We start from the raw sequence: 24,763 nt of genomic DNA on the forward strand, positions 1-24,763 counted from the left end.
GAAAATACAAAGACAAACAAAACATTTGATTTGGTGAGTGAGGATACTGAATAATTTTAACAATATCAGAATGCAGAATGAAAAAGATATAGTTCAGTAATAGCATGCATCTCTGAGGAATTCTGGGAGTTGAAGTCCACAAGTCATAAAAGGGCCAGGTTTGAAGACCCCTGGTCTAATGTGATTCATTGCCGTAGATTCAGCTTTAACTTAATGCGCAGGCAAACCACAAGTAAAAATAATACAGAAACGTTGACTAGTTGTACTATACATTAGTAAAAATTCTAAACTCAATTGTTTTTATCAGGTTTGCTGAAGCAAAATCTTTGGGACAAAAAGTAAATGATGTAAGACATCAAATCAGTAAGTATGAATATTTCCTTTTTTAATATCCAAATTATATTACATATTACACTGACTAAAACATTATACCTGCCACTAGAATTAGTTAATTAGATTTTTCCCTATTCTGATAATTAGCAATATTTTATCACTTATACTAATTTCCTGTTTGTTTAATAAGCTTGTTTCTTCAATTTCAGTCCATTCTGTTAATTCTAGCAATACACATCCAATTTATATAAATCTCAAGGTCAGAATTCTTCCTCTTATCTCTGATTATGCTAATTGGGCAACAGAAACAATATAGCTTATTTGTCATATGACTATAAAGAATGGCATATATCAAATCATATGTGGCTACTTCCCTGATAGAATTATACTGAAAAACCAGCACATAGGAATTATACCCATCTGTACTTGAAGCTAGATATTTACGTTACTCGTATTTTTGTTTTAGATTCCATCAAGCATTTGTGGCTACTCTAGTATGCTCAATGAAGTCCAGATCATATCAGTATTATTTTATATTTGCTAGCCAACACTTAATAATATGATATTCTTTACCACAAAGGTCATCAGAGGACCTTTTGGTGAGCTACTTGATGCAATGTAGAATCCATATTACAGTCTTGATGATTTCTAATGGTCATGAGAGACAGTGGTTGACTCTATTTTAAAATTCTGCCGCAAATATTTTAACATTCTGATTTTCCACTGGAGCGATCGTTGTTTCACAACAGAGGTATGGAAAAAATCTAGCCACTTTCCATGATATACAGTGGTATGCCATCATGCTTGCAATGAAGTGATCTTAGTTGGATATTTTAGTAGTTCTCCCAACTTTTCAAAGGGATCAAAGAGTAGAATTCACAAGTGCTAAATCTGCAGCTAAGTTGCAATTACCAAAATATATTACTGCAAAATGAATATTTTTTCTACTATTGTGTGATAGAACAAAAAAATAAATGAATTGCTACCATGAATATGTTGCTTTGTATCTGAAAATTGATATTAATCATTATAATGAGAGCTGAAGTTGAGACTTGTCTAAAATCATGTAATAATATATTTATAAAAATTGTAAGACTGGTACATATGGGTTTCTGTTCTAAATTTAAATTAAAAAGCAATATCTGAAAGAGGAATTTTTGAAAATCATGCATTAGTTTCCCAGAAATTAAAGGAAGTTATCATGCATACTTAATCCCAAATGGGAAACTGTGGGAAGGGCTAATGAGCAATGTCAGTAGCATAATATACAGTATATTACCCAAGGTCTTACAATCTTGGCAAAGAGAAGGAATCATTAAATGCAAAGAAAATGAAGACGATATTAATGTTTCAATGATCAAAAGGTGCTATAACTTTTTGTGTTTACGTACAAGCATTCGTGATGATAGGTAAGGCTCAGTCCGCCTGATGTTTATGATGTTTTCAGTTCTTCAATATTTTACACTCCTAGAATTTGTAACTATGTCAAAGACTAGCAGTGCTTTTCGAAGAAGTTCACTTATAAACTTTTCAAAAAAAATCTACCAAATTCTTTGTCCAAAGATGCTTTTTCAAGAGGCCACTGGACTTTCTTGTTTTTCTTTGAAGAAATTTCACTTCTCATCCAAGAAGCTTCTTCAGCTGTGACTGGATGGTGGGGAATGGAAGGATTTATATTCCTTGCAGATAGCTGGTCATTTGCATTCTTTTTGAGAGTCATTGAGCCACTTGGAGGTTTATCTGTGTGCTTAGGGTCTCCTGAGTAGTGCAAATAGGTGTAGAGCCTTCTTGGAACTACTGAAAGGACTATGTTATAGACTGGATATAGATGATGTCATATCCCTCCCCCTCTGTTGAGAGAGGACTGTTCAGTTTTGGCATAAATGACCTCTTTGACCCCTTTTTCAAATCAGCGATCCTCTCTGTCCAAAATGTGGACTCTGCTGTCTTCAAAAGAATGGCCTTTGTCTTTTAAATGCAGATGGACTGCTGACTCTTGTCCTGATGAGTTTGTTCTCCTATATTGTGCCATGCAGGCTTCAGCAGTCTATCTGCATTTAAAAAACAGCAAAGTCCACATTTTGGACAGAGAGGACCGCTAGTTTGAAAAAGGGGTCAAAGAGGCCGTCTATCTCAAAATTGAACAGCCCTTTCTCAACAGAGGGGGGGGGATACGACATCATCTATCTCCTGTCTACAAGAAGCATTTTATAGAAAAAAAAATACAGGTAATCCTCGACTTACAACAGTTCATTTAGTGACCATTCAAAGTTACAACAGTGCTGAAAAAAGGGACTTAAGACCATTTTTCACACTTACAACATTGCAGCATCCCTGTAGTCACATGATCAAAATTCAGATGCTTGGCAATTGGTTCATATTTATGACAATTGCTGTGTCCCAGAGTCATGTGATCCCCTTTTGTGACCTTCTGACAAACAAAGTCAATGGGGAAGCCAGATTCATTTAACAACCATGTTACTAAATTAACAGCTGCATTGGTTCACTTAACAACTGGCAAGAAAGGTCATAAAATGGGGCAAAACTCACTTAACAAATGTTTCACATAGCAACATACATTTTGGCTCAATTGTGGTCATAAGTCGAGGTAGGTAAAGAAAAATGGTTAACTTATCAAGAGTTCTTAAAAACAGAGACATGGAAAATATAAGATGACATTGAGATATCAACTGGCTCCAGAGGGATTTAGTTTTTAGTGTTTTTAATATGTACAGTTAAGAGAAAGATTTAAGGTAGAAAATAGGACATTTGGAATGGAGCAGCAGAAGACATAATTTGAAAATGAAATTGAACAATGTAGAAATTATGAACGTGTAATAGCTATGAAGTATAAACTTATATTGAAATTTGAAACAGAAATATTGTAATAAATTTATAAAACTTTTAAATAAAAAAAAGAAATAGAACAAGTGAAAGAATATATGATAAAATGGGCTAAGTACTTTGGACACAAGAGTAACATACAGAAGGAAAGAAATTATTGTGTAATCTTAGAGAGTGGATCAAATATAAATCCTTTGTAACCATTGTCAAAAAACCCAGAAGCTTCTTTATAATCTTTTATTTTCTTTTTCCTATTTTCTTTCTTACTTATTTTCTATTCTTCCTTAATTTCATTCTTTGAAATATTTTCATTGTTTTTATCTTGTTAAAAGTTATTCAATAAAAATTATATCAAAAAAAGAAGATGTGAAAAAAGTAAAGTTCTTCACAGTGGTCAAAATATAACTTAATATTTTTGGAAAAGCACTCTAGATAAAAGCATAAAACTGGACAAATCCAGGCCACATGATCCCCACCCTTAAAATAACTGTTTAAAAAGATCCTATCTTTTTCTTCTTTAATTAGTAACTAAGTAAGATATTTCATTAACTTATTTAGTACCTCAGTATGAACGTGAAATTTATTCCATTAATTGGCCTAAACTTTCCAGAAGTGGAAAAAATTAGTGCAAATAATTTATAATTAATTAAATTATTTAATTTTCTTAAGGGAAACAGTTGTTCTTGTTATTCTGTGCAAAAAATCAAGTAATGCTGTAATTGAAGCTGAGTGTAAAAAGAAAGATAAATTATTGTTGTTCCAAAGTTTCAGTTAAAACAAGACTCCTAGAAATAGGATTTCCTAGTAAGTCAGTAAGAATGTATACTATTTCATTCTTTATTTAATAAATGTTCCTCATTTATATATAATGCCACTACTACCACATAGTACAATTGCATCACTCCATTTGTTATATTGATAGCAATGGTAGACAAGAAGTGCAAATTCATTGGATAGAAACTTGCTATTTTTCTATAGTGCTACATAAAACTTAGTCAAAAGACAGTGCTATATTTTTTGTGTACTGGTATCACAATTAGTACATTTTTCAGTTATCATAAATAATCGGAAAACCACTAAAGGAAAAGGGAACACATTAGTTCTTACATTTCTATCTTAGTTCCTCAATTTTTTTCCAATCACATGCCTTTTTCTTCAGTTTTTTAATGTGGACCCACTCCTTCATCTCCTTATATTCCCTGTTTCAGTCTGTTTTGCTTTGAGAAACAGATATATTTCAATTTGGTTTGACTGACTACTGATTTAATACTCATTCTCTTACATATCAATGAAAGAGACTGATGGAAAGCAATAACAAATAGTGAATCACAGGTATCTTCACCTGCTATTAATATCCTGTTTGGGGCTTGTAGGCCTTTTGTATCATTTTTTAAAAATCCAACTGGTATGCAAAACTTCAGCAGAAATATTTTTTATTAAAAACTGTGGTTAGTAATATTGTCTTTGCTGAATAACTAAAGTAAGCTCAAATGAAAGCAAGAGTTAAAATGAAGCAAAGAGACATGGGATCATGAAAATAAGATGCAGCTGTTATAGTAAGTAAGTGGATGAATGGAAAGAAATATCAAACAAATGGCAGGGAATAAGAATTTTCAGGTTACCTCAAGGGAAGTACAGAAGTGTATATGGAAATGTATTTTGAGGAAATGTCCAGTGGCGTTAATAAAAAGGATATCTATAGAAAAGAGGGTTCCCAAATTGTTATTTGGACTCTTCATTCTAACTTCAAATAACAAATAACATATAGAAATAAATAACAAACTTGTCCATTGTAAGAAATAAAGAGGGATTTTCCCCTTGTTCTCAGATGCAATATTGAAAATCTTTGGAATATTCACTTTAACTAATGTGATCACCAGACCTGCCTGTATCTACAGCTACAATCTACAGCTATTAGATTTAATCTAGCAGACCTCCATGCAATAATTGTGTAAAACAAACTGATGATTTATTTTAGGGGAAACAGAAATATTATATCATCTTTGTATTACTCATTATACATAAATTTAATATCTCAGTTATAATACCTGCCTTTTGAGCATGCAATCCCTCCCAAAATACATGGGACTCCAACCCTGTTGACATTCCTGGAGACTTTGAAGACCTAGTTGTTCTCCCAGACCTGGGTTACAGTGGATGGATTCCTTAATTTGGTGTATTTTTGCACATGTTTTTGTGTCAAGTAATTAGATCCCAATCTTCTTTACTTACTTTGTATTAAGTTTTTATTCTTTCCTATGTTGTGAGGCAGTTTGTAACTGGACAATATTAAATCATATCCAATAAATATATAGTGACAAAAATAAAAGTCAATAAACACATAGAAATAAACCATATTTACACACCATTCAAAAGAGCCATAAAAAAGCTCAGAAAGGAACAACAAAACCCAGAACAGATCCTCTTCAGCAACTAACTCCCAGATAAGCAGGGATTAACACGAGATGAATAATCAAGCAGAACACAATATACTAATCAAGGAACTACGAATGAGAAAAACCACACCTCCACCAACATTGGCAGGGCAGACTGCTGTATATAAACAGAGAGCAAATCCCACACAGACTCACAGTGCATATGTTACCTAGTTGGCCAATGAAACATCTGCAAGCAAAAACCAAGGACTAGACAGTTCATCCCTGAACTACATATATTTTTTTCTATTGAAAAATAAATATAGTTGGAATAATTCAAAAACAAGATAATCCAAATGCCTACAAGAATCCTCCAAAACAAATTTCATATAAAGAATCTCCTTTTGACTCTGGGATTACATTATTTGTATTGTAGGTTCTGATACATTTTTATTGATTGTGAATTGGCAAAAAAATTAATACAAGAGGAAAATATGCAATGTTAAAAATAAAGAGTGTGGAGGGAGAAAGAAGGGGAAGAATATTTCAATGAGTCCTTTGAACGGAGAACATATTCATCAGTCACATAAAGCTAAGCTGTGCAGAGGAAGATATCAAATAGGTGTATCAATGATTATCTGGAATCCTGGCTAGAACCCTGAAAAGGAGTATTTCATACTGTTATATTTTGTTATAGGTTCTAGTTGCTAAAATTTTACTGAGTCTCTTTGAGACTATACAGTATAAAAAGAGGTCAAATATCTGTCAAATAAATAAAGGCCAATCCTATATAATTTAGCTAAACCACATTCAAACCCAGTGGAATTTAATTCTGAGAGACATACATAGGATGGCACTGTTAACAATTTGTGTTGAAAAGTATTTAATGTACATGTGTGTGTGTATATATACACACACACATTTATACATACACACACACATATAAAGAATATCAAGCTCTGATTATGTGACATCTGTCTAATTGTGCAACCAATCAATAATAATAACAAACTGATTCATAATTCAGAATAAGGGAATTGAAATAGTTCATTTAAAAATTGTGATATATCACCTAATAAAAAGCACTTATATTGTTTTTAAAATTAGTTGATAGGGAAGTATAGAAAAAAGCATTCAGTTAACTTCTTTTGCATACCATGATGAACAAAACCAGTTTTAACAGGACAGAATATCTGTAGCTCAGGGTTGAAATGGAGAGTTCTTGGTGTTCTCTGTGCTTAATTGTTTCCTTGCAGATGTTTCATTACCCAACTAGGTAACATCTTCAGTAAAAGTGAATCTGGGGTTTGTTTCCTGTTTATATATAACAGTTTGCCTTGCTAATTTTACTGGAAATGCAGTTTCCTCCTTGGTGATTCCTTGATTAGAGTATTACTTTCTGTCTAGTGTTGATGCTTGCTTATCTGAGTGTTGGCTGATGGAGGAGATATGTTCTAATTTTTTTTTCCTTTTCAAATTTCCATATTGTCTATTTTGATTGGTAGGCAAATGTGGTTTATCTCTGGATGGTTGATTTCTCTGAATTCTATGCTTCCAGAAATTTCCTAATAGTTTGGATTTGGCTTAATATTAATGCTAATAGGTTCCCTATTGAAACTGCAGCATCAGCATAAATATGTAATTGACTTAAAGGACAATGAACCTTCACAATGTGCAGTCTTAAAGTTTTACTGTTTTTGAAGAAATTGTGGCAATGGGCCAATTCTGTATTTAATTCAGAAAGAGACATGATAAACACTGAAAGCAATATCCAGATACACATCATCTAACTGAAAAAAAGATATTTACAAGCTTATTCATTTGAACGCATGCAGAATCACAGAACTGATGGTCTATGGCCCAGTCCACTTGCTGAATCAAAGCAGGACTCAAAGAAATAAATAACTGTGCCTTTTCCACAGAGCAACTGGCCTAGCATATAGTATGAAACTGCAGCATCAGCATAAATATGCAATTGACTTAAAGGACAATGAACCTTCACAATGTGCAGTCTTAAAGTTTTACTGTTTTTGAAGAAATTGTGGTAATGGGCCAATTCTGTATTTAATTCAGAAAGAGACATGATAAACACTGAAAGCAATATCCAGATACACACCATCTAACTGAAGAAAAGTTATTTACAAGCTTATTCATTTGGACCCATGCAGAATCACAGAACTGATGGTCTATGGCCCAGTCCACTAGCTGAATCAAAGCAGGACTCAAAGAAATAAATAACTGTGCCTTTTCAACAGAGCAGCTGGCCTAGCATATGGTATGATAAATTTTGCTGGTCTTGGCAAATGGAATTCTTTAAAGGCTTCAATAGGTGATATAATGTAGGATTCTAATGCTTAATTGGGGGGGGGGAATAGTAAAAATGCCATTAACAACTGCTCCAAAGCCATGACTTGGACTTTACTTAGGACACCAAAAATGTAACTTCTAGATACAGTGATATATATTACTATGAGCTATTAGTAGGAAAGTACCTAAGTGTCATTAGAAAATGCAAAATCTTTCTTTCTTTTATCATTGTTTCTGCAAGGTGAATGTCTGTTTCCAACTTTAACCTGAGTTTTCTCCAAGAAAATCTCATGAAAAATTGGCCCCAAGCGGCCATCACTCTTTGAAGCTTTTTCAAACCCACAGGACAAGATCTAAAATGAGGGGTCCTTGGTGCTCTCTGAGCTTGCTTGTTTCCTTGAAAACATTTCATTACCCTAACAAGGTAATATCATCAGTGCTAGATCTAAAATGGGTTGTAGTTCCCAGGCCAAATAGGGTTTCTATCCATGGTCTAGACCAGGGGTGTCAAACTGCCAGCCCGCAGGCTGGATGCATCATAGCAAAACCATGCCCACCCCATTGCCAGCAATGGGAAAAAAACTCACGATATGTTGTGACATGTCACATGATGTTGCGAGTTTGACACCCCTGGTCTAGGCAGACCATGCTTGATTCTGATGTTGTGGATCAAGCTACATATGTATTTTGTGTTTCCTTTCCTCAGTTGCCCCACACTTTCCATTCAAGCTACCACTGCTACCAACTTCCTGGGTCTGTTTCATATTAAACAACAGTGAGTGAGTTTGACTATTTCTTCACTTTGTGGTAGGACAAATTTGCTCTGCTGTTGTTGTGCCAAATTAGTGTAGCTGTCAGAAGTTAATGTAATGGCCATATTTAGGGTTATACCCCAAGATTTTCTTTCTCTTATATGAAGAATGTTCCTTTGATAGAATAAATCCCTGATAGAAAAAGGAGAGAATAAAGATTTCAAATTAAATTGTTTGGGAAGGTTTCCTAGATATTTTCATTATATACTTTCCATTTTACATCCAGCTCTTATATTCATCTTAGCTGGAGACAAATTTTTATCAACTTTTGAGGCAATTGTGCCATAATATAGTTTGTTTTAATAGTGGTGGACAAGAAATAAACCTAACACTTATTTGTAATTATTTTTAAACTATATATCAAAATAATTATAACATTCTGGACTTGAAATATTGGCAAAAGACTGCCACTCTCGCTCACCAAATCAAGATAAGGAAGAGTTTCCTTGCCTTAAGTCAGCTTCCTTAAACTGCTTTTAAAACGCTGCATTCTGCAAAACACTGGGAATCTGTATTGCTCTTGGTACTCACTCTCCCAGCACAGACACAGTCTTTGAACTGTCAGCCTCTCTTTGCTTCTCCATTATAAATCCCTTCAACAAGTAAGCATCCAGTCAGATGATCAGGCCTCTGTATAAAAGACTCTTGAGCTCTAAGCATGATTATTTCTCCCCTGAAAGACAGAACACAATGCATTAAAAAACCCTGAAGCTTCATATACAGTTGTGGAAGGGTTATACTGTTTTGCAGTCCAGCTACTTTTAGGTCTTCAGAAAGATCTTTTGAGGACGGGGATCCTTTGGATATTATTTCATTTTGTGAAATATTGGCTTAGGATATGTGAATCCAGCCATTTGATTTCTAAGCTCTAGTTTAAGGCAGGGTTTCTCAACCTTAGCAACCATAAAACATATGGACTTCAGTTCCCAGAATAGTTCAGCCAGCATATCCGAACAAACCAATCCACTGGTTTAAGGCTTAATATATTCATATCCAACCAATTATGGTGTAATTAAAAAAATACAACTGTGCAAAACCTAGCTTACCATAGTATGTAAACCAAGCTAATGTTCACGTTTGCTTTTTCCTGTCTGTTCGAATACAGTGCCAAAGATTTTGCCATTAGACAAATGGCAAAATGAACATATATTCACAGTGAACAACAAAGCATCTATTTTCCTCTTAGAGATGCACTGAATATAAATAGCTGTGTAATAAAACATAGGGAAATATATAAATTATATATGTAAAATGGCAGCATGGAACTAGCAATACACATAACATTTACTACAAGAGCTGAGAGAATTACACATTGAATATGTAGTTGCACATTGAAATAACATAAAAGTAGGCATCAGATGAGCCTCCCTTTGAATTTTCCAACCAATTAAATAGTTACCTATGTAGTATGTTTTACATTGATGAATATATTTTTAATGTTTACCAGACTTATATCATTATATTTACCTGTATTACTAGGCATAGACCTGAGAATGAGGAGCTGCAAATCTTTTGCATGCATGTCATTCATGTTAATAGAGTTTATTTCAGAAATTAGCGGATTAAGCTGCTCACTAAGGACTTTGTAATAAAAATTATGTCCGAATTTTAATTTATGCCTAAATCTAGGTTGTTCCAAGACATTGTTTGATATTATATATACTTCAGAGTAAGTTACTTTATTAACAGACTTTCATTTTGAGTCTAAAAATTATTATAGTGTGATATATTTTATTGAAATAATAGTTATGATTTCTAATCAAAGTACCAAATGGTTCATGTAACAGTTATCTTTCATGGGAATTGCTACTTCGAAAGAAGGAAATTGACTCTGGTTTGTGCTTATTTTTTACTGACAATGCCATTGACCTATTCAAACAAGATTCTGTAGTTGCTAATTAGGGGCATGCATTTGAAAGAAAGAGTAATAAATTTAAATTAACCTCATTAATCTAACAAGCAGAGTTCAAAGAAAACAGACTTAGCTCTCCCTCATAATTTTTCTTTCGTCTTCATTTTATCTTCCCTATTCAGTCATGCCTTATGTCTTGCATCAAAAGTGTACACAGTTCTTTTGTTAGTTTCATCTCCTTTCCATACCTTGGGATGATAAAAATGTTCAGAAACTGAGGCCAAAGACTACTAGATTAATCACAGTTCCAATGACAGCTCACCGCATGCTGAGTGAATTCCTCAATTCCCCCAAATGATTTTTTTGCCAGAACATGTGGAACTACAGCATTCAACATTTTATTGGTGCTGTTATCTCCAAACCAAGAATAGCTTTCTTGGAAAAATGAATTGGTTTCTACTGTGGGAATATTTTTAGCAGCTTGTTTGGTGAGGTTTCAGAAAATATAATTAGTAATAGAGATGTCAGCCAAGTTCTAAGTTCAGTTTTAAGCAAACTCTGCTTAAAAGGCACCTTGTCTACAGTTCACATTATCAAGATCAAAAGAAGTACTTCTATAAGAACATACAATTGTTCACTGTTTCTTGGATAAATATTTGTGTTTCTGAAAGTTATGGAAATGCTGTACTAAACGACCATAGTGAAAGAAATGCTATGGAAATAATAAGGTAATTTTTTTTGAACACCTAGTTGTTTACACTGCAGCAAAGAAAAAAAATGACACAAACAGATGATTTTTATTATATAGAGCCTGCTTATTTTCTCTTTGTGGTCAAATACAGATGGAAGAAATTACTGTGATTCATATAATATAAGATGATAGTCCTTAGCCTTTCCCATTCTGAAGCCATTCCCATGACACCAGTAAAAATGTTTTATTTTCAGCAAAACTGATCTTTTATAGTGATGGGGACAAAATTGGTAACAAAGAGTATGTGATATTGAATTGATATTGTAATAGACATTGAACTGGGATGAACAAATGGATGCGAGTTATAATTACCTGGGCTATTAAGTCTAATTTAATTGGAAGCTGCAATCCTCTACCATTTGAATGGGTTTTATTTATGAATTGACCTGCATATGATTATGCTGTTATAGGTATTGTATATTATCTCTTTATTTTTCAAAATTGCTTGACAATCTGACATAAAGTCACCAAACAAGCTGCTAAAAATATTCCCACAGTAGAAACTAATTCATTTTTCCAAGAAAGCTATTCTTGGTTTGGAGATAACAGCACCAATAAAATGTTGAATGCTGTAGCTCCACATGTTCTGACAAAAAAATCATTTGGGAGAACTGAGGAATTCACTCAGCATAAAGTCCAGAAGTTGTGAATGGTTCAACACTGGAAGTTTTTAAGAAGAGACTGGACAACCATTTGTCTGAAATGGTATAAGGTTTGCTGCCTGAGCAGGGAGTTGGACTAGAAGACCAAGGTCCCTTCCAACATTAGTAGTAGTAGTAGCAGTAGTAGTAGTAGTAGTTTGTTTATTTATTTTCAACTGAATTTTGTACCAAACAATGTATTTCAATATGTGGATACTCATATGTTTACTGTGATAAATAAGCTTGTAATAGAAACTAACTATAAGCAAAGTTTCATGGTATAACTATTTGTCAATTAAGAAATAATTAAGAGATTTCTCCATATTTGTACTATGATACCTATTTTAAATTCATGTACGTCCTTATGCTTGCTAATATTCTACAGATTATTGTGTCGATTTCTATTATACTCTAGCAGCTATATAACAGAAAGTGTTGTACTCAGGAAAAATATGATGGTTAGCATCTGTGGTTGGGCAAAAGAGTTGATTGCATTTTTGAGGTATGTAATTGGCCAAAGGTGTAACCTTTATAATGACTAGTGGTTGAACGTCATATTTAAATGGACCATTAATCTAACTGACCTATATACATTTTTTTTGCAACCATAACTGAAATAAATGCAACTTCACCATAGCATAGGTCTAAATGTTTTTTTAAATTTTTTTTAAAATCTTATACTTTCAAGCAGACAGCAGTTGTTGAGATGGAGAGATCAACAATTCAACTCTTTTCTATTGTACAAATCCCGAAGAAAGAATAAATTACATATAGTCACAATATTTATATTTATTTATATTTAATTTTATTTATATGCCGCCCAATCCCAAAGGACTCATAGTAATCTTGTTAAAGAGCAGATATCATCCAGTGAAAATTGAGGACATGTTACATATTGCAAAACAGCTATATTGAAAATCTATCTCTGTAGAAATTAACATGACCTTCATCTATAAATGCAATGTACATGAACTGGGAGATTTCAAACAATGATATATCCAAGAGGAGGCTTAAAATAGGCATGATATTAAAGTAGGACAAAGAAAAGGTTTCTCTAATCATTCTATAGCCCCTGCTGTCTCACCTGAAGGGCTCTGATAAATGATTGTCCAATCTCTGTTTGAAGACCTCCAGGGAAGAAGAACTTCTTTCACCTGGCAGCCTTTAACCATTCCTCATAATGCTTGGTTTCTAGATATTTCACGACTGCCTTAGCATTCCTCTGACTTGCTATACAAATTGGTACTTTTTCAGATGTGGTGCCCATTTTCAAAGAAATGTGGTCTGGTAGAGGAAAATGGAATAATTACTTCCCATAACCTGGCTTGGTGTTCTGTTAATGCATCCTAGATAGTATTTATTTTTTTAGCACATGGTTAACTCTGTTATCTCAAGCTTAACTTGTGGTTGACAAGGACACCCAAATCCCTTTCATACCTATTATTGCCAGGCCAGGCCAGGTTTCACCATCCTTTACTTATGCTTTCAGCTCCTAATATTCCTTTTTCCTTTGGATTTTAACTGCTTTCCTGATTATTAGAGACACAAAAGCTTGCAATTGTTTTGCAAATCTTCAGTTGGGCTCTAATTGCATCAATATGGCTTTTGGATGCAATGTACCAGTTAATTAAATGTCCAATTACTGGACAGCCAATATAAGTAGGCTGTTTTTTAAGAGCCATATTTATTACATGTTCTAAAAATGTTTTCAAGTCAACTGTTTTCTAAACATTTCAAAGTCCTAAATGTAGATGAAACATTAATTTAACTGATTCTTTGTTCTTTGAGCTAGCATTGAACAAGGAATATGAGTCAGAGTATATGAGTTTTTTAATGTTTGCTATTAAACATCTGTTTTTATTTATATAATACTATACAATATTAAGGATATAGAAGAGGGCATACTGACTCATTTGTAAATAATTTTTCAAAAGGAAACTGCTATTATCATGCTCTTTCCCCTACCTTCACTATTTTGTACCTTTTTCAAATACTTAATTTCAATAAAGTTTACCTAAGAAAGTTTGTTACATTAAAATTTGCTGGTCACAGGAATTCTTTCTAGCTTATTCACAAAATTGCTACTAATCCCATCTAACACTCCTTCAAGATCAGTGAGTTCTACCAGAAACTGTTAAAGAACTAGGTATATATACCGTAGCTTGCAGAAGAAAAGATTAAAAGGGAACATGATAGGGTTCTTTAAATATCTGAAGGGCTATCATATTTTAGAGGATTTGGACTTATTCTCACTTGCTCCAGAAGGTAAGACTAAAACTAATGGGATGGAACATCAAGGATGTACCGTGTTTCCCCCAAAATCAAACCGGGTCTTCTTCTTCTTCTTCTTCTTCTTCTTCTTCTTCTTCTTCTTCTTCTTCTTCTTCTTCTTCTTCTTCTTCTTCTTCTTCTTCTTCTTCTTCTTCTCTTCTTCTTCTTCTTCTTCTTCTTCTTCTTCTTCTTCTTCTTCTTCTTCTTCTTCTTCTTCTTCTTCTTCTTCTTCTTCTTCTTCTTCTTCTTCTTCTTCTTCTTCTTCTTCTTCTTCTTCTTCTTCTTCTTCTTCTTCTTCTTCTTCTTCTTCTTCTTCTTCTTCTTCTTCTTCTTCTTCTTCTTCTTCTCTCCTTCTACTTCTCCTTCTCCTTCTCCTCCTCCTCCTCCTCCTCCTCCTCCTCCTCCTCCTCCTCCTCCTTCTCCTTATCATCATCATCATCATTATTATTATTATTATTATTATTATTATCTGCCTCCAAAAGAGGCACCAGGTCTTATTTTCAGGGGATGTCTTTAATACTCATCTCCAGCACCGATAGCCCTGCTCAGCCAGTCCACTTCTTCTGGATAAAGGAACAGCTTCATTCTGCAGCTGTATTCCAGCCTGCATTTCACAATCAGGCCTTTCTGGAAGACCTATACATTCAATCCATAGCTTGGTTCTCAGCTGCAGTGGCCCTCTGAAAAGGCCTGTGGCTACGAAATGCAGGCCTGATTGCAGAAGACCCTGCAGAAGAAGTGGGCCGGCAAGGAGAGGCCTGGCTGCAAGATAAGTGGGTGCAGGGCCTGTGGGACAGCTCTACACCCCCACCCTTGTCCTAGCTTGATTTTTAAGTATGTGCCTTACCCCAAAACTAGAGCTTATTTTTGGGGTAGGCCTTACTTTTGGAGAAACATGATATATATAGATTAGATAATTGGAAAGAACTTCTTGACAGTAAGAACAGGCACTCAGTGGAATCGGTGACAGCAAAGAGCCACTTCTTCCCCTTTACTGGAGGTTTCAAACAGAGACTGGATAGTCAGCTATTGGGTATAATGTAGCAAATCCTGCTGTTGTTGGACTTCACCGCTTAAATCCCTTCCAATTCTATGATGCTATGAATTATGTGAAGTGGACAATTCATTTCCATCAGTATTTCTCAGTTCCAACACTAACATTTCTGAACATATCTGATAATTTTAATGAGGGAGGTTTGTATTAACATTCATTGAGCTTTACAAGATGTACAAAATTTTCAAACATTCAGGTTTGAAATATCTTGATTTTGAAACATTCCAGTCCAATCTTGCTACAAATGTTTCAACATTAAAACAGTTTGTTCTAACTTTACCAGTTATGTTCTGACCTCAAAAACAAAAGTGTTCCAACCACCAAATTAAGGTTAGAATGGCTCATTTTCAGGTCAGTCTACTTCTGAAAAGGTAAAGTTAGAACAAGCTCTTCTGTCATCAAATTATTTCCATTGAGATTGAAACATTCAGTTCCATAGTTGGAACAGGCTATTTTAGAGGCGTTTCAACCTTGAAATGTTTTGTACACCTCTTTATAAAATATATTGCCAGCAGTGGTAGAATTCCACATATTTGTAGTGGTATGAATTGAAATTGTTATACATAACTGAACCCCATTATATTTTCAAGTTCCTTTTGTCCATTCCATTCAAAGAAAATATCATGGAAAAATGTTTATAAATTCATTAAACAAAAATTGCATAGAGAAAAGCCCAACTGTGATCCTAAATGCGTATACTTCTGTCAGTAAATGTGTTAGCAGAAAAGCTAAGCAGAATATAGAACCTCTTTTCAGATATCAGTATTATTTTGGGGGGCAAATTAAGTACACTTTTGAACCAACATGATTGCAGCATATTATTAGTAATAGTTTTTTCCTCATCTCCCTGCACATGTGTAGTCAATCTATAGTAGAATAGAATAAGAATAGAATAGAATAATAACTTTATTGTCACTTTGAATGTAAACTAATTGGCATACATTAAAATGAAATTCCATTTCATACAGCTCTCAAAGGGTCACCACCTCCAATATACACTACATAAATATGACATAAATAAATACAGAATTATGCATATACCCACATATATTATATGACACAGAGAAACAACATAGTCTAATTTGGATTATGTATACTTGTGCATGGCATAGGGAAAAAAGCTATTACAGAATCGGGTAGTCCTGCTAGAAATGCTTCAAAACCTCCTCCCAGAGGGGAGCAACAGAAACAGACTGCAAAGTAGATTGTGGGGTCTCTAACAATGCTTTGAGCTCTAAGCACATAGCGCATAAGCAGCATCCTGAATACTAGGAAGCAAGCTTCCTATGATCTTCTTGGCTGTCCTTACCAATCTCTGTCCTTACCTTCTATCTGAGGCACTGCTGCCACCAAACCAGACAGTGATGCAGTTTGTTAAAATGCTCTCAATCGTGCCTCTGTAAAAAGTGGCCAGGACAGAAGGAGAGAGATGTGCTCTCCTCATCTGATGCAGGAAATGCAGACGCTGGTTTGCATGCTTCACTAAGGATGATGTATGGAGAGACCAATTCAGATTTAGGATTTAATAGATGTTTAAAAACTACCTTGTTTAATTCCTAATGAAATCAAAGTTATTTAAACATTTGTATCAGATCTCTGGTATTCCTTTTACCTTCGATATTTTAGGTCTCCAGTATAAAGCATTGCATTTGGGTTCTGGGACTAACTTTGGATTTAATTTTTGGAGAGAACTATATTAAAACATACTCATATACAACATTTCTTAAATACATGCTAGATAATTCTAATCACTTATATTTTCCAGTCTTCAATTTTCAACTGGACATCTTGCAAAATTACATGTGGCAATTATCTATTGATTTTTTTCTAGTTTTATTACTAGTTTTACTCTTCCATGCTTTAAAACTGTTTTTGTAATATCTGTGTTTATTTCTAAATAATTCTCTAAGTAATTTGGATTCTGATTTTTGCAGATCATCTGAAAGAAGAGATAATCCAGCGGCACATGCAAAAGGCAGCACAAGGTAAATATAATATTCCAGGATAAAGTGTTTCCCCCCCCCATGACATTTGTTTGTAGACGTCACATGGTGTTAATCTTGGGGCAGGGGTCTATCATGTTGTTATAGTTCATGCAACAAAATTTTCACATCTTCTTCCCTCACTGTAGACAAATGTCCCACCATACTCACATTAGCAATACTGTAGCTGCAGAAGATTTAGTTCTTTAAATTTCACTAGGGCTGCTCTTTATTGCAAGTTATGGAGTTAATCATCTGAGGCCATTTGGGTCATGCTGATTTATGCCTAGTTTTGTTTTTGTTAAACATTATCCTGGGATGAACTGTGACACTACAATCTGTGTGAGCAGATTAAAAAAAGCAAGTGCAAACAATATGTTTGCAAGCTTCCCCATAAACACATGGAGCCTTTTCAATTGTTTATTTTCTCATTCTTCTCTGAAACTGATGTGGGAAATACTACATGGAATAAATGTTAAGTAATCTGTTTCAGGACCACACATAATTGGCAATTTTGAGCAGATATTGACCATATAATAATTTATGTGCCATTAGTATAATTTGGTAAACTTCCTTTACATATCCTTTATATATATCAATGGGAAATCATAGAGTTTCATATGTTAATAGCAGACATGTAGTTGTTTTGCTAATTTTGCATCTTCAAGGATTGTTTTTTTAAAGCTTATTCATCCTTTTAAATTTATTGTAACACTATGGGTTGATATTTATTGTGTGATTTAAGTATGGTCATTTGCTTATTGTTCTCTGGGAATGAAATCAGGTATCTAAACTTCTGATTTATTTTGATAACTATAAAAGTATGAGATAATAATAAAAGAAACTCTTTTTAGTAAACATAACTATATTTTAAAATCGCAGGATAAAATTCAAGATAATGTTTCCATTGGGGATCTTGATGTTAATGTTTTTAGCTATCTTCTTTATTTATTTTATGTGCTTTTCTTGATGGAGACAAATTACAAACATTTTTAATAATAGCAATCTCTTTTCCCAGTGGAATATCCTTAGGATGCAGAATTCTCATTTAAAAATAGTTTTATATTCAGCCTTTTCTGTTTTTTAGAAAGATGATTTATCTAGAGATTCTTCTCATGCCTTCTCTGCATGCCAGATGACTATTGGTCAGATAAATTATTGGCATTTCCTAGTAACATACTACTGCAAGATATTATTGTATCTACTCCCATTCTCAGAATACAGAATAAAAAGTATTGTGGTCCCACTCCCAGTCATTAGAAGGGCTAAGAATAAACTATAATTGTATCAAAGTTACAAAAGGAAAATTTCCAAAGATTTGTTCTGGATCACAAAATAAATCCAACATTTACTAAACGTTGGTTAATATTAGGATTCTAGATTACATTGACAGTTTTTTCTCTCTCTGACCATAGATAGGTAGTGGTTAGTGCAACATTTTTGTATCTAGTTACATTGACTAGCAGGAGACAGGCATTACATGACTGATTTTGTGCCAGGTTTCTTAGAGTTCAGTTCCTGGTTGAGGATCTGAAGCTCATAACATAACATCTACCTACCCATGTCCCCTAAGTTCAAATTGTATAAGACTGGTCACATAATACCTCTCACCTCCTGGCGAATAAAATAGAAAACAACACAAGAGATATACAGTGTGTAAAAATAACAAAATTTTCTTCTCCCTTCTAGTTGGTGGTAGTGGTGGAACTAATATAGAGGCATTGCATAATGATACATTTTTATTATTGTGATCTGAGGGTTAAGGGAAGATGAACTGTGTATACCATTTTGATAATTTTATGTCTAAAAGATCTGTGGGTGTGTGGAAAGCTAATGAAGTTCTGAGCCCAGCCAGTTAAGTCCTAGACTAGTCTGTCACAGATATTGGTTGCTACGCAGATTGAGATAATTAGTTAAATACAACTAGAATTTTGACCAAGAAATGAGGAAACTTTTATCTTTGGATGTCCTCATCTATTGGGGGCTACAGGTCCCTAGTGGATAGGATTAAAGCAAGCAAAAGTTTCTTTAATATAAATATAGCTTCTCTTTCTGAGGACCCTTCTTCTTTCTTTTGATTCATCTTTTTTCTATGTCTGATACTCTCTTATTTCACTTGTGATGAGCAGCAACAGAAGGGGCAGTTTTGTAAAATGCTTTTAAAACTCAGCTAAGAGCTATGTTAAATTAGTTGAGAGATATATATGGTCCTAAGGTTGCAGATTATTCAGTCCAGTTTACACTAAAAAAATTGAAAGCCTTTCTCTAGTGTTTATTAATATTTTTGTGATATATTTATATATTATTGCAAAACATTTTCATTTCATTATCAGAGATTATTTTAGTATGTTCCTGTAAAGGGCATTCCTCCTGCAATAAGGACACTTTATCAAATATGGAAATTCATGTGAACTCATTTTTTCCCTGATTTTTATTGAACAAGTGAACATGGTCACATGCAATTCAGAAGCCAAGGGGAAGTTACTGTGGAGCACCAATATGGGGGAGGCCAAGCAACACGCTAAGTAGTGATGGTGGTGCATGTGAAGATTGAATGGGAGTTGGATTTATCTCAGGATTTCACAGTTAATTTCATTTCAGGGCTATAGTACATTCTGCTCTTTTGGATATTTGTCTTTCAAACTGAAATAATAACAATCCACATCTGTCTGTGTTAGTTAAATATTTACAGCTATTGCTTATAATCACTTTCAATTGTGACTCCTAGAGGCATTTTAGAGCATTCCTCCTATATAAAAAGGGGAAAAAATATTTCCCAATATTTCTGTAAGTGTAGAATAAAGCAGTTGGCATTATTTATCCTTAACAGTTTCTCTTGGAATTCTGAAACTAAAATAATAGGTTCTTCAGATGATGTTTGTTAAGAACATAGATTTTCCATTCATTTTGAATAAGATTTTGGTAACATATCTGGATATGCACCTCAAAACATTCCATGAATATTTTGCCTTAGGGAAAAATTGAATTTATTCCGACTGATTTAAATCTTAAGAGGTTCATATTTCTTTAGTGCCATAGCAAATGAGTTTATTGGCAGGAAATCTGCAAAAACAGCGATGCGAGAAAAAATAAAATGGCTTAGAAAGTAAATTTACTTCATTAAAATAATTGCTTGTGTGTTAAACTTGAGTTGAACATACTAATTCATGATACGGGGCAAGGGTGGGGAGCAATATGTTCATGTATCCTATAAAAATAATTGTAATAACTATGTTATTCAATTACATATATGAAAGTAATTGTTAATCTGTTATAATTAATAATTATAATTATTATTAAATTTATGTGCCATCCATCTTGCAGATTGCAGGGACTCTGGACAGCTTACAGTATAATTAAATATGTTACCCAATAATTTTGATTTACTGGAATAGAACTGAGAAAGCTGGCATTCTGGGACAAGGTCAATGAGAAGCTAAGTTAGCAAAGATGCTAATGGCTTTACTAGTCAGTGTTCATGTCTATCGATATAGTGTTCACAGTGATGTTTACAACAATCAGCTTCAACCTGGCATTTTCCACATGTATTGAGACTGCAATTCCCAGAAGTTACAGCCAGAATGGCAGGGTTTTTAGAAGTTAAATTTGCATCAGACTTGAGGAAGATTATTAAGTACATTAGAATATTTATTAAAATTCTGCCCATTAGTGGAAATTTCAACAGATTTAAAATATAAAATGAATTAATTATAAAGGCAAGGCAAAGATGAATGGAAGTGTTCCTCTGAATTTTATATATAGCTCTACTTTTGTAGCTCATGTCAAATTTCAGAAAAAAATTATGGCTGCCTCAGCACTTGCCAAGTGTATGGCAAGTCTTCCTCATTTGGCTGCCATTGGAGATAATGCTTTGGATCTAATGAATAGATACTTTGAGGAAACAAAGATGGTTAAAATTCCTTCCTGTAATTATATTATCAAGTTATAATATCACATCTTTCAATAAAGAAAAATTATCTAATCTTAAATGATATACATTTGCAAATTGCATACTTTATTAGATAACCCAGATACTTTTCATTTTAATAGATTTACCAGTTTCATCTAGGCAAATGGACCACTTCTGATATAATTGCGGATAAATTCTAATGGCTAGTTAGATATATAAGCATATCAACTACTGTAGTTGCTCAGAGGTGAAGATTATTATCTAAAAGTTCAATCTTGAGGTAGTATCTAAAGACACATGTATATTTATACAAAAAACATTGCTTCATTGTAAATTCAGATTAAAGTTGATATCTCCGAAGCCTTTGAAAGTTCCATATAACTGTATTACAGTCATTTTTAAATTTTTAGCAATTCAAAATGTCAGCCTCATTAAATTAATTTTTGCATAGTATTTATAATTTCAGCTGAAGTGTTTCCCTCCTAATTTGTTCTATTTTTTTCTTTGCATCTCTGATACATTCTTTCCCAGTCTTCATTGCTATATCCTTCCTTTCCCTTTCCCTTTTTCTTTTTGTTATCAACTACTTTATCACTTCTTCCTCTTTTATCTTCTTATCTTCTAGTTCCTACTAACAGTCTTAACTAGTAATGTCCAAACATTGGTTTAGTGTTTCATCTACTCTTTGTTTAAATTAGGTGGTCGTATCTCTCCCTCCCTCCTCTGTCTTTCCTACTCCTTCCTACCCACATATCTCTCTGAACCTCCATTTGTTTTTCCTGTCTCTCTTTCCCCAGTATTGTTCTGTTTCTTTTCAATTTCTGTTTCTGTAACTAAGTTATATATTTAATTATTTAGTTTAAGTCTGGAGTGATAACTAGAATGTAAAACAGGCTGGAAAACTGGTACCAACTCCACTGCACATGTCTCAGTTTAGAAAGAAGATAACATTGCAATCTGAGCCTTCTCCCATTCACATTGTACACTGGATTGGCTAGGTAAACCTCAACATGTTTCTGTAAAGATGTAGGGGAGGACCATGAACAAATAGTGTTGTGGGATCACAAAGAGATTGAACAGGGCCCCAACAAAAATGCTGCAGATCTTAGGTTCAGCAGGTCTAATTTATAATACTCTTGAAGTTGAAATTTGGTGAGGTTAATGTTATTTTACTGGCATAGTATTCTCTAAATAAATATCCTTTCCAGTTGGTGATTGGCCAAGTTCTAAGAATGTTGCTGCTGAAAAATAGTTGTGATAAAATCTAATAACTATGTTGTGGTTTTTTATTCGGGCATAAATGAAAAGCAGAACAGAAAAACAACTTAAAATCTTATATACTATGGACTTGTATATCTTAGATTCATACAAAATGTTCCTGATGCAGGGAAAGTTAGGCACTTTCCAAATGTAACTTTTTCACACATGTGGCCATAAAAATGTCTCAAAACTATTCCTTTTTTTTTTTAACTCTTTGAATCTCTTTCAAAGGTTTTGGGAAAGACACTGTTTCAACCAGATGCAAGAACATTGCAGTAATAGGGCTGTTTTAATCATCTTGAAAGAAGAAGGAACAAAGACTAATTCCTTTGAACAAAAAATATTCATATGAAAGACAAACAAAAAGTCATTTGAAGGATTTTTAGAAAATGCTTGAAAATTAGTGTGGGGCAATTCAGAAAAACAATCCGTTGTTAGCATGAAAACAAACTTTATGGTATGTAAAGCATAAAATAGGAACAAAACAGCTCTATTACACACAAATAAAGTGAGAAGCACAAAAAGAAGCTTGCTTGCCAACAAGTATGTTTTCAGTTTTGCACTGTCTTGTTAGCATAGTGTTATTTTGAGTCTAGAAGCAAAGGTTTCCTCATTTTCACTTATACTATATTATTGATTCCCAGTGCCTTTTGCAAAGATTTCACAATGTTACAATGTAGCTTGTTCAAATGTCTTCCAGAAGAATTTCTAATACAGTTAAGCTTGCTTCACTTTTTCATTTTTTAGTTGTAATAATGTAGTAAAAAAATAACACTTAAAGTAAATGTAGGCCTTTAGTTCTGAAAATTATCTGAGATGTTCATATGTTTGTCCCAGATCAGACTATTAGTTGTTAATATTTTATGAACCATGTCATATTTATGTATTTCATTTGTATTGATTTATTCCTCAAGTACATAACTCTGGGCAACTAACAATTAAAAAAAAGAAATAAATTACAAATAACATGAATAGCAGCTGAGCAACCAATCTACAATAATACTAAAAATCATCCCAGTTAACACAGCCAAGAAATGGGCTCACCCACACCGTCAGGGCCTCAGGCTTAATGGCAAAAGCTGGTGTTTTAGGCCTTGCAAAAAGCCAGCAGGTTTGGGGTGAGTCTGAGGGCAGATGCCAAACAGAAAAGGCTCACTTTTTTAAACTGCATTTATTGTATTATTATTACAAATGTCCATTACCAGATGCTGACTGGACATCTAATTCTAAATTTTGTTTAATATTCCAAACTGAGATATGTTTGTCTCTTGAACCTTTGGATTTTAAATTCTTTTAAGATATATAGCCTTTTCTTTTTAAATTTGTGCCTTTCTTCTAGGAGCTCACACAGTATACATAGCACACCTTCCTATTCCTTCTCCATAAACTTGGAATAGATTGAAGTGGGTTAGCTCAGAAACACCAGCAGCCAGAAGCACCTAACCTCTCTGTCTGAAGCATGACTTGAATGTAGGTCTTCATTGTCCTACTCTAACTACATCGTCCTGGCTATCACATTGATAGGATAAAATTGCATATGGTTTTGCTTAGAACAAAAGCAGATGGGAGGGATGTTGTCCAAAGATGATTTACCGGAATTTGTCAAGTTTTAATCTTCAAATCATACCTCCCCCATAAGAGACCATCTGATAAATATAAACACATAAAAATGCTTTTTCAATATTTTTAAGTAGCTGAAATGCTTTATAAGAACTGTACCTAGAGCTGATTCATTTCCTCTGAGTCAGAAAAGCCTCTTTTATCTGTCACCTTTTGTATGTGTGTGCAAATTAGGTTTCTGCATTGTTTTAGATTTGAACTGTTTTTAATTATAAAATAAAGTTTTACAAATCACTTATATCAGGAACAAGTAACTTGCCCTGATTTTTTTAAAAAAAATATGATTTGTCTTTTCTCTGGATTCTGGAGAAGACTTTTTTCCCATTCTCTCCCAACCATTATGGTTAGTTGGTCATGGTTTAAGCTTAGCATGTTAATAGCTAGGTCACTGCATATTTCATTAAGTAGGGAATTATAAGCAGGAGATAGATTTGGTACTTTATTCAGTCCAGAGAGGCAATGAAAAGTAAATTATATTAGTAATAATACATTGTCAGAGAATATTCATAATAAATTCTACAGTGAATTTTGAAGGCATTACTGATCTTTCTTTGGAAGTTATCAATCTGTTTTACAACTTATGAATCTAAAGATGAAAATGCATTCAACGTACATATCAGTTACAGTTCAAAAGGCATTAAAAGTCATGAAATAGTTTATTAAAAGATGATATTATTTCTTCTGTTTACTAAGAAAATATTTGTATACATTCATAAATTATTAATTCGATATCTTCACTTCATCAACTTTG

The 24,763-nt window shown here is 33.6% G+C and overlaps 1 protein-coding gene across 5 annotated transcripts in view; it reads left to right on the forward strand.

The window, feature by feature from the left end:
• The window catches only part of KIF6 (kinesin family member 6), a 129,352-nt gene that overhangs the window by 79,408 nt on the left and 25,181 nt on the right, over positions 1 to 24,763 (forward strand). For all 5 annotated transcript variants that reach the window (XR_005556016.1, XR_005556017.1, XR_005556018.1 and 2 more), the window contains exons 15-16: positions 308 to 363; positions 17,175 to 17,225. Coding sequence is in view for 2 of the 5 variants with exons in the window: in XM_039337099.1 (XP_039193033.1) it covers positions 308 to 363; positions 17,175 to 17,225 (107 nt within the window). In the remaining 3 variants the exon portion in view is untranslated. The remainder of the gene's footprint in view (positions 1 to 307; positions 364 to 17,174; positions 17,226 to 24,763) is intronic.

This window comes from Crotalus tigris, unplaced genomic scaffold (genome assembly GCF_016545835.1).
Source record: "Crotalus tigris isolate CLP2741 ecotype Arizona unplaced genomic scaffold, ASM1654583v1 scf7180000017668.6805642782:7212621, whole genome shotgun sequence".
Lineage (NCBI taxonomy): Eukaryota > Metazoa > Chordata > Lepidosauria > Squamata > Viperidae > Crotalus > Crotalus tigris.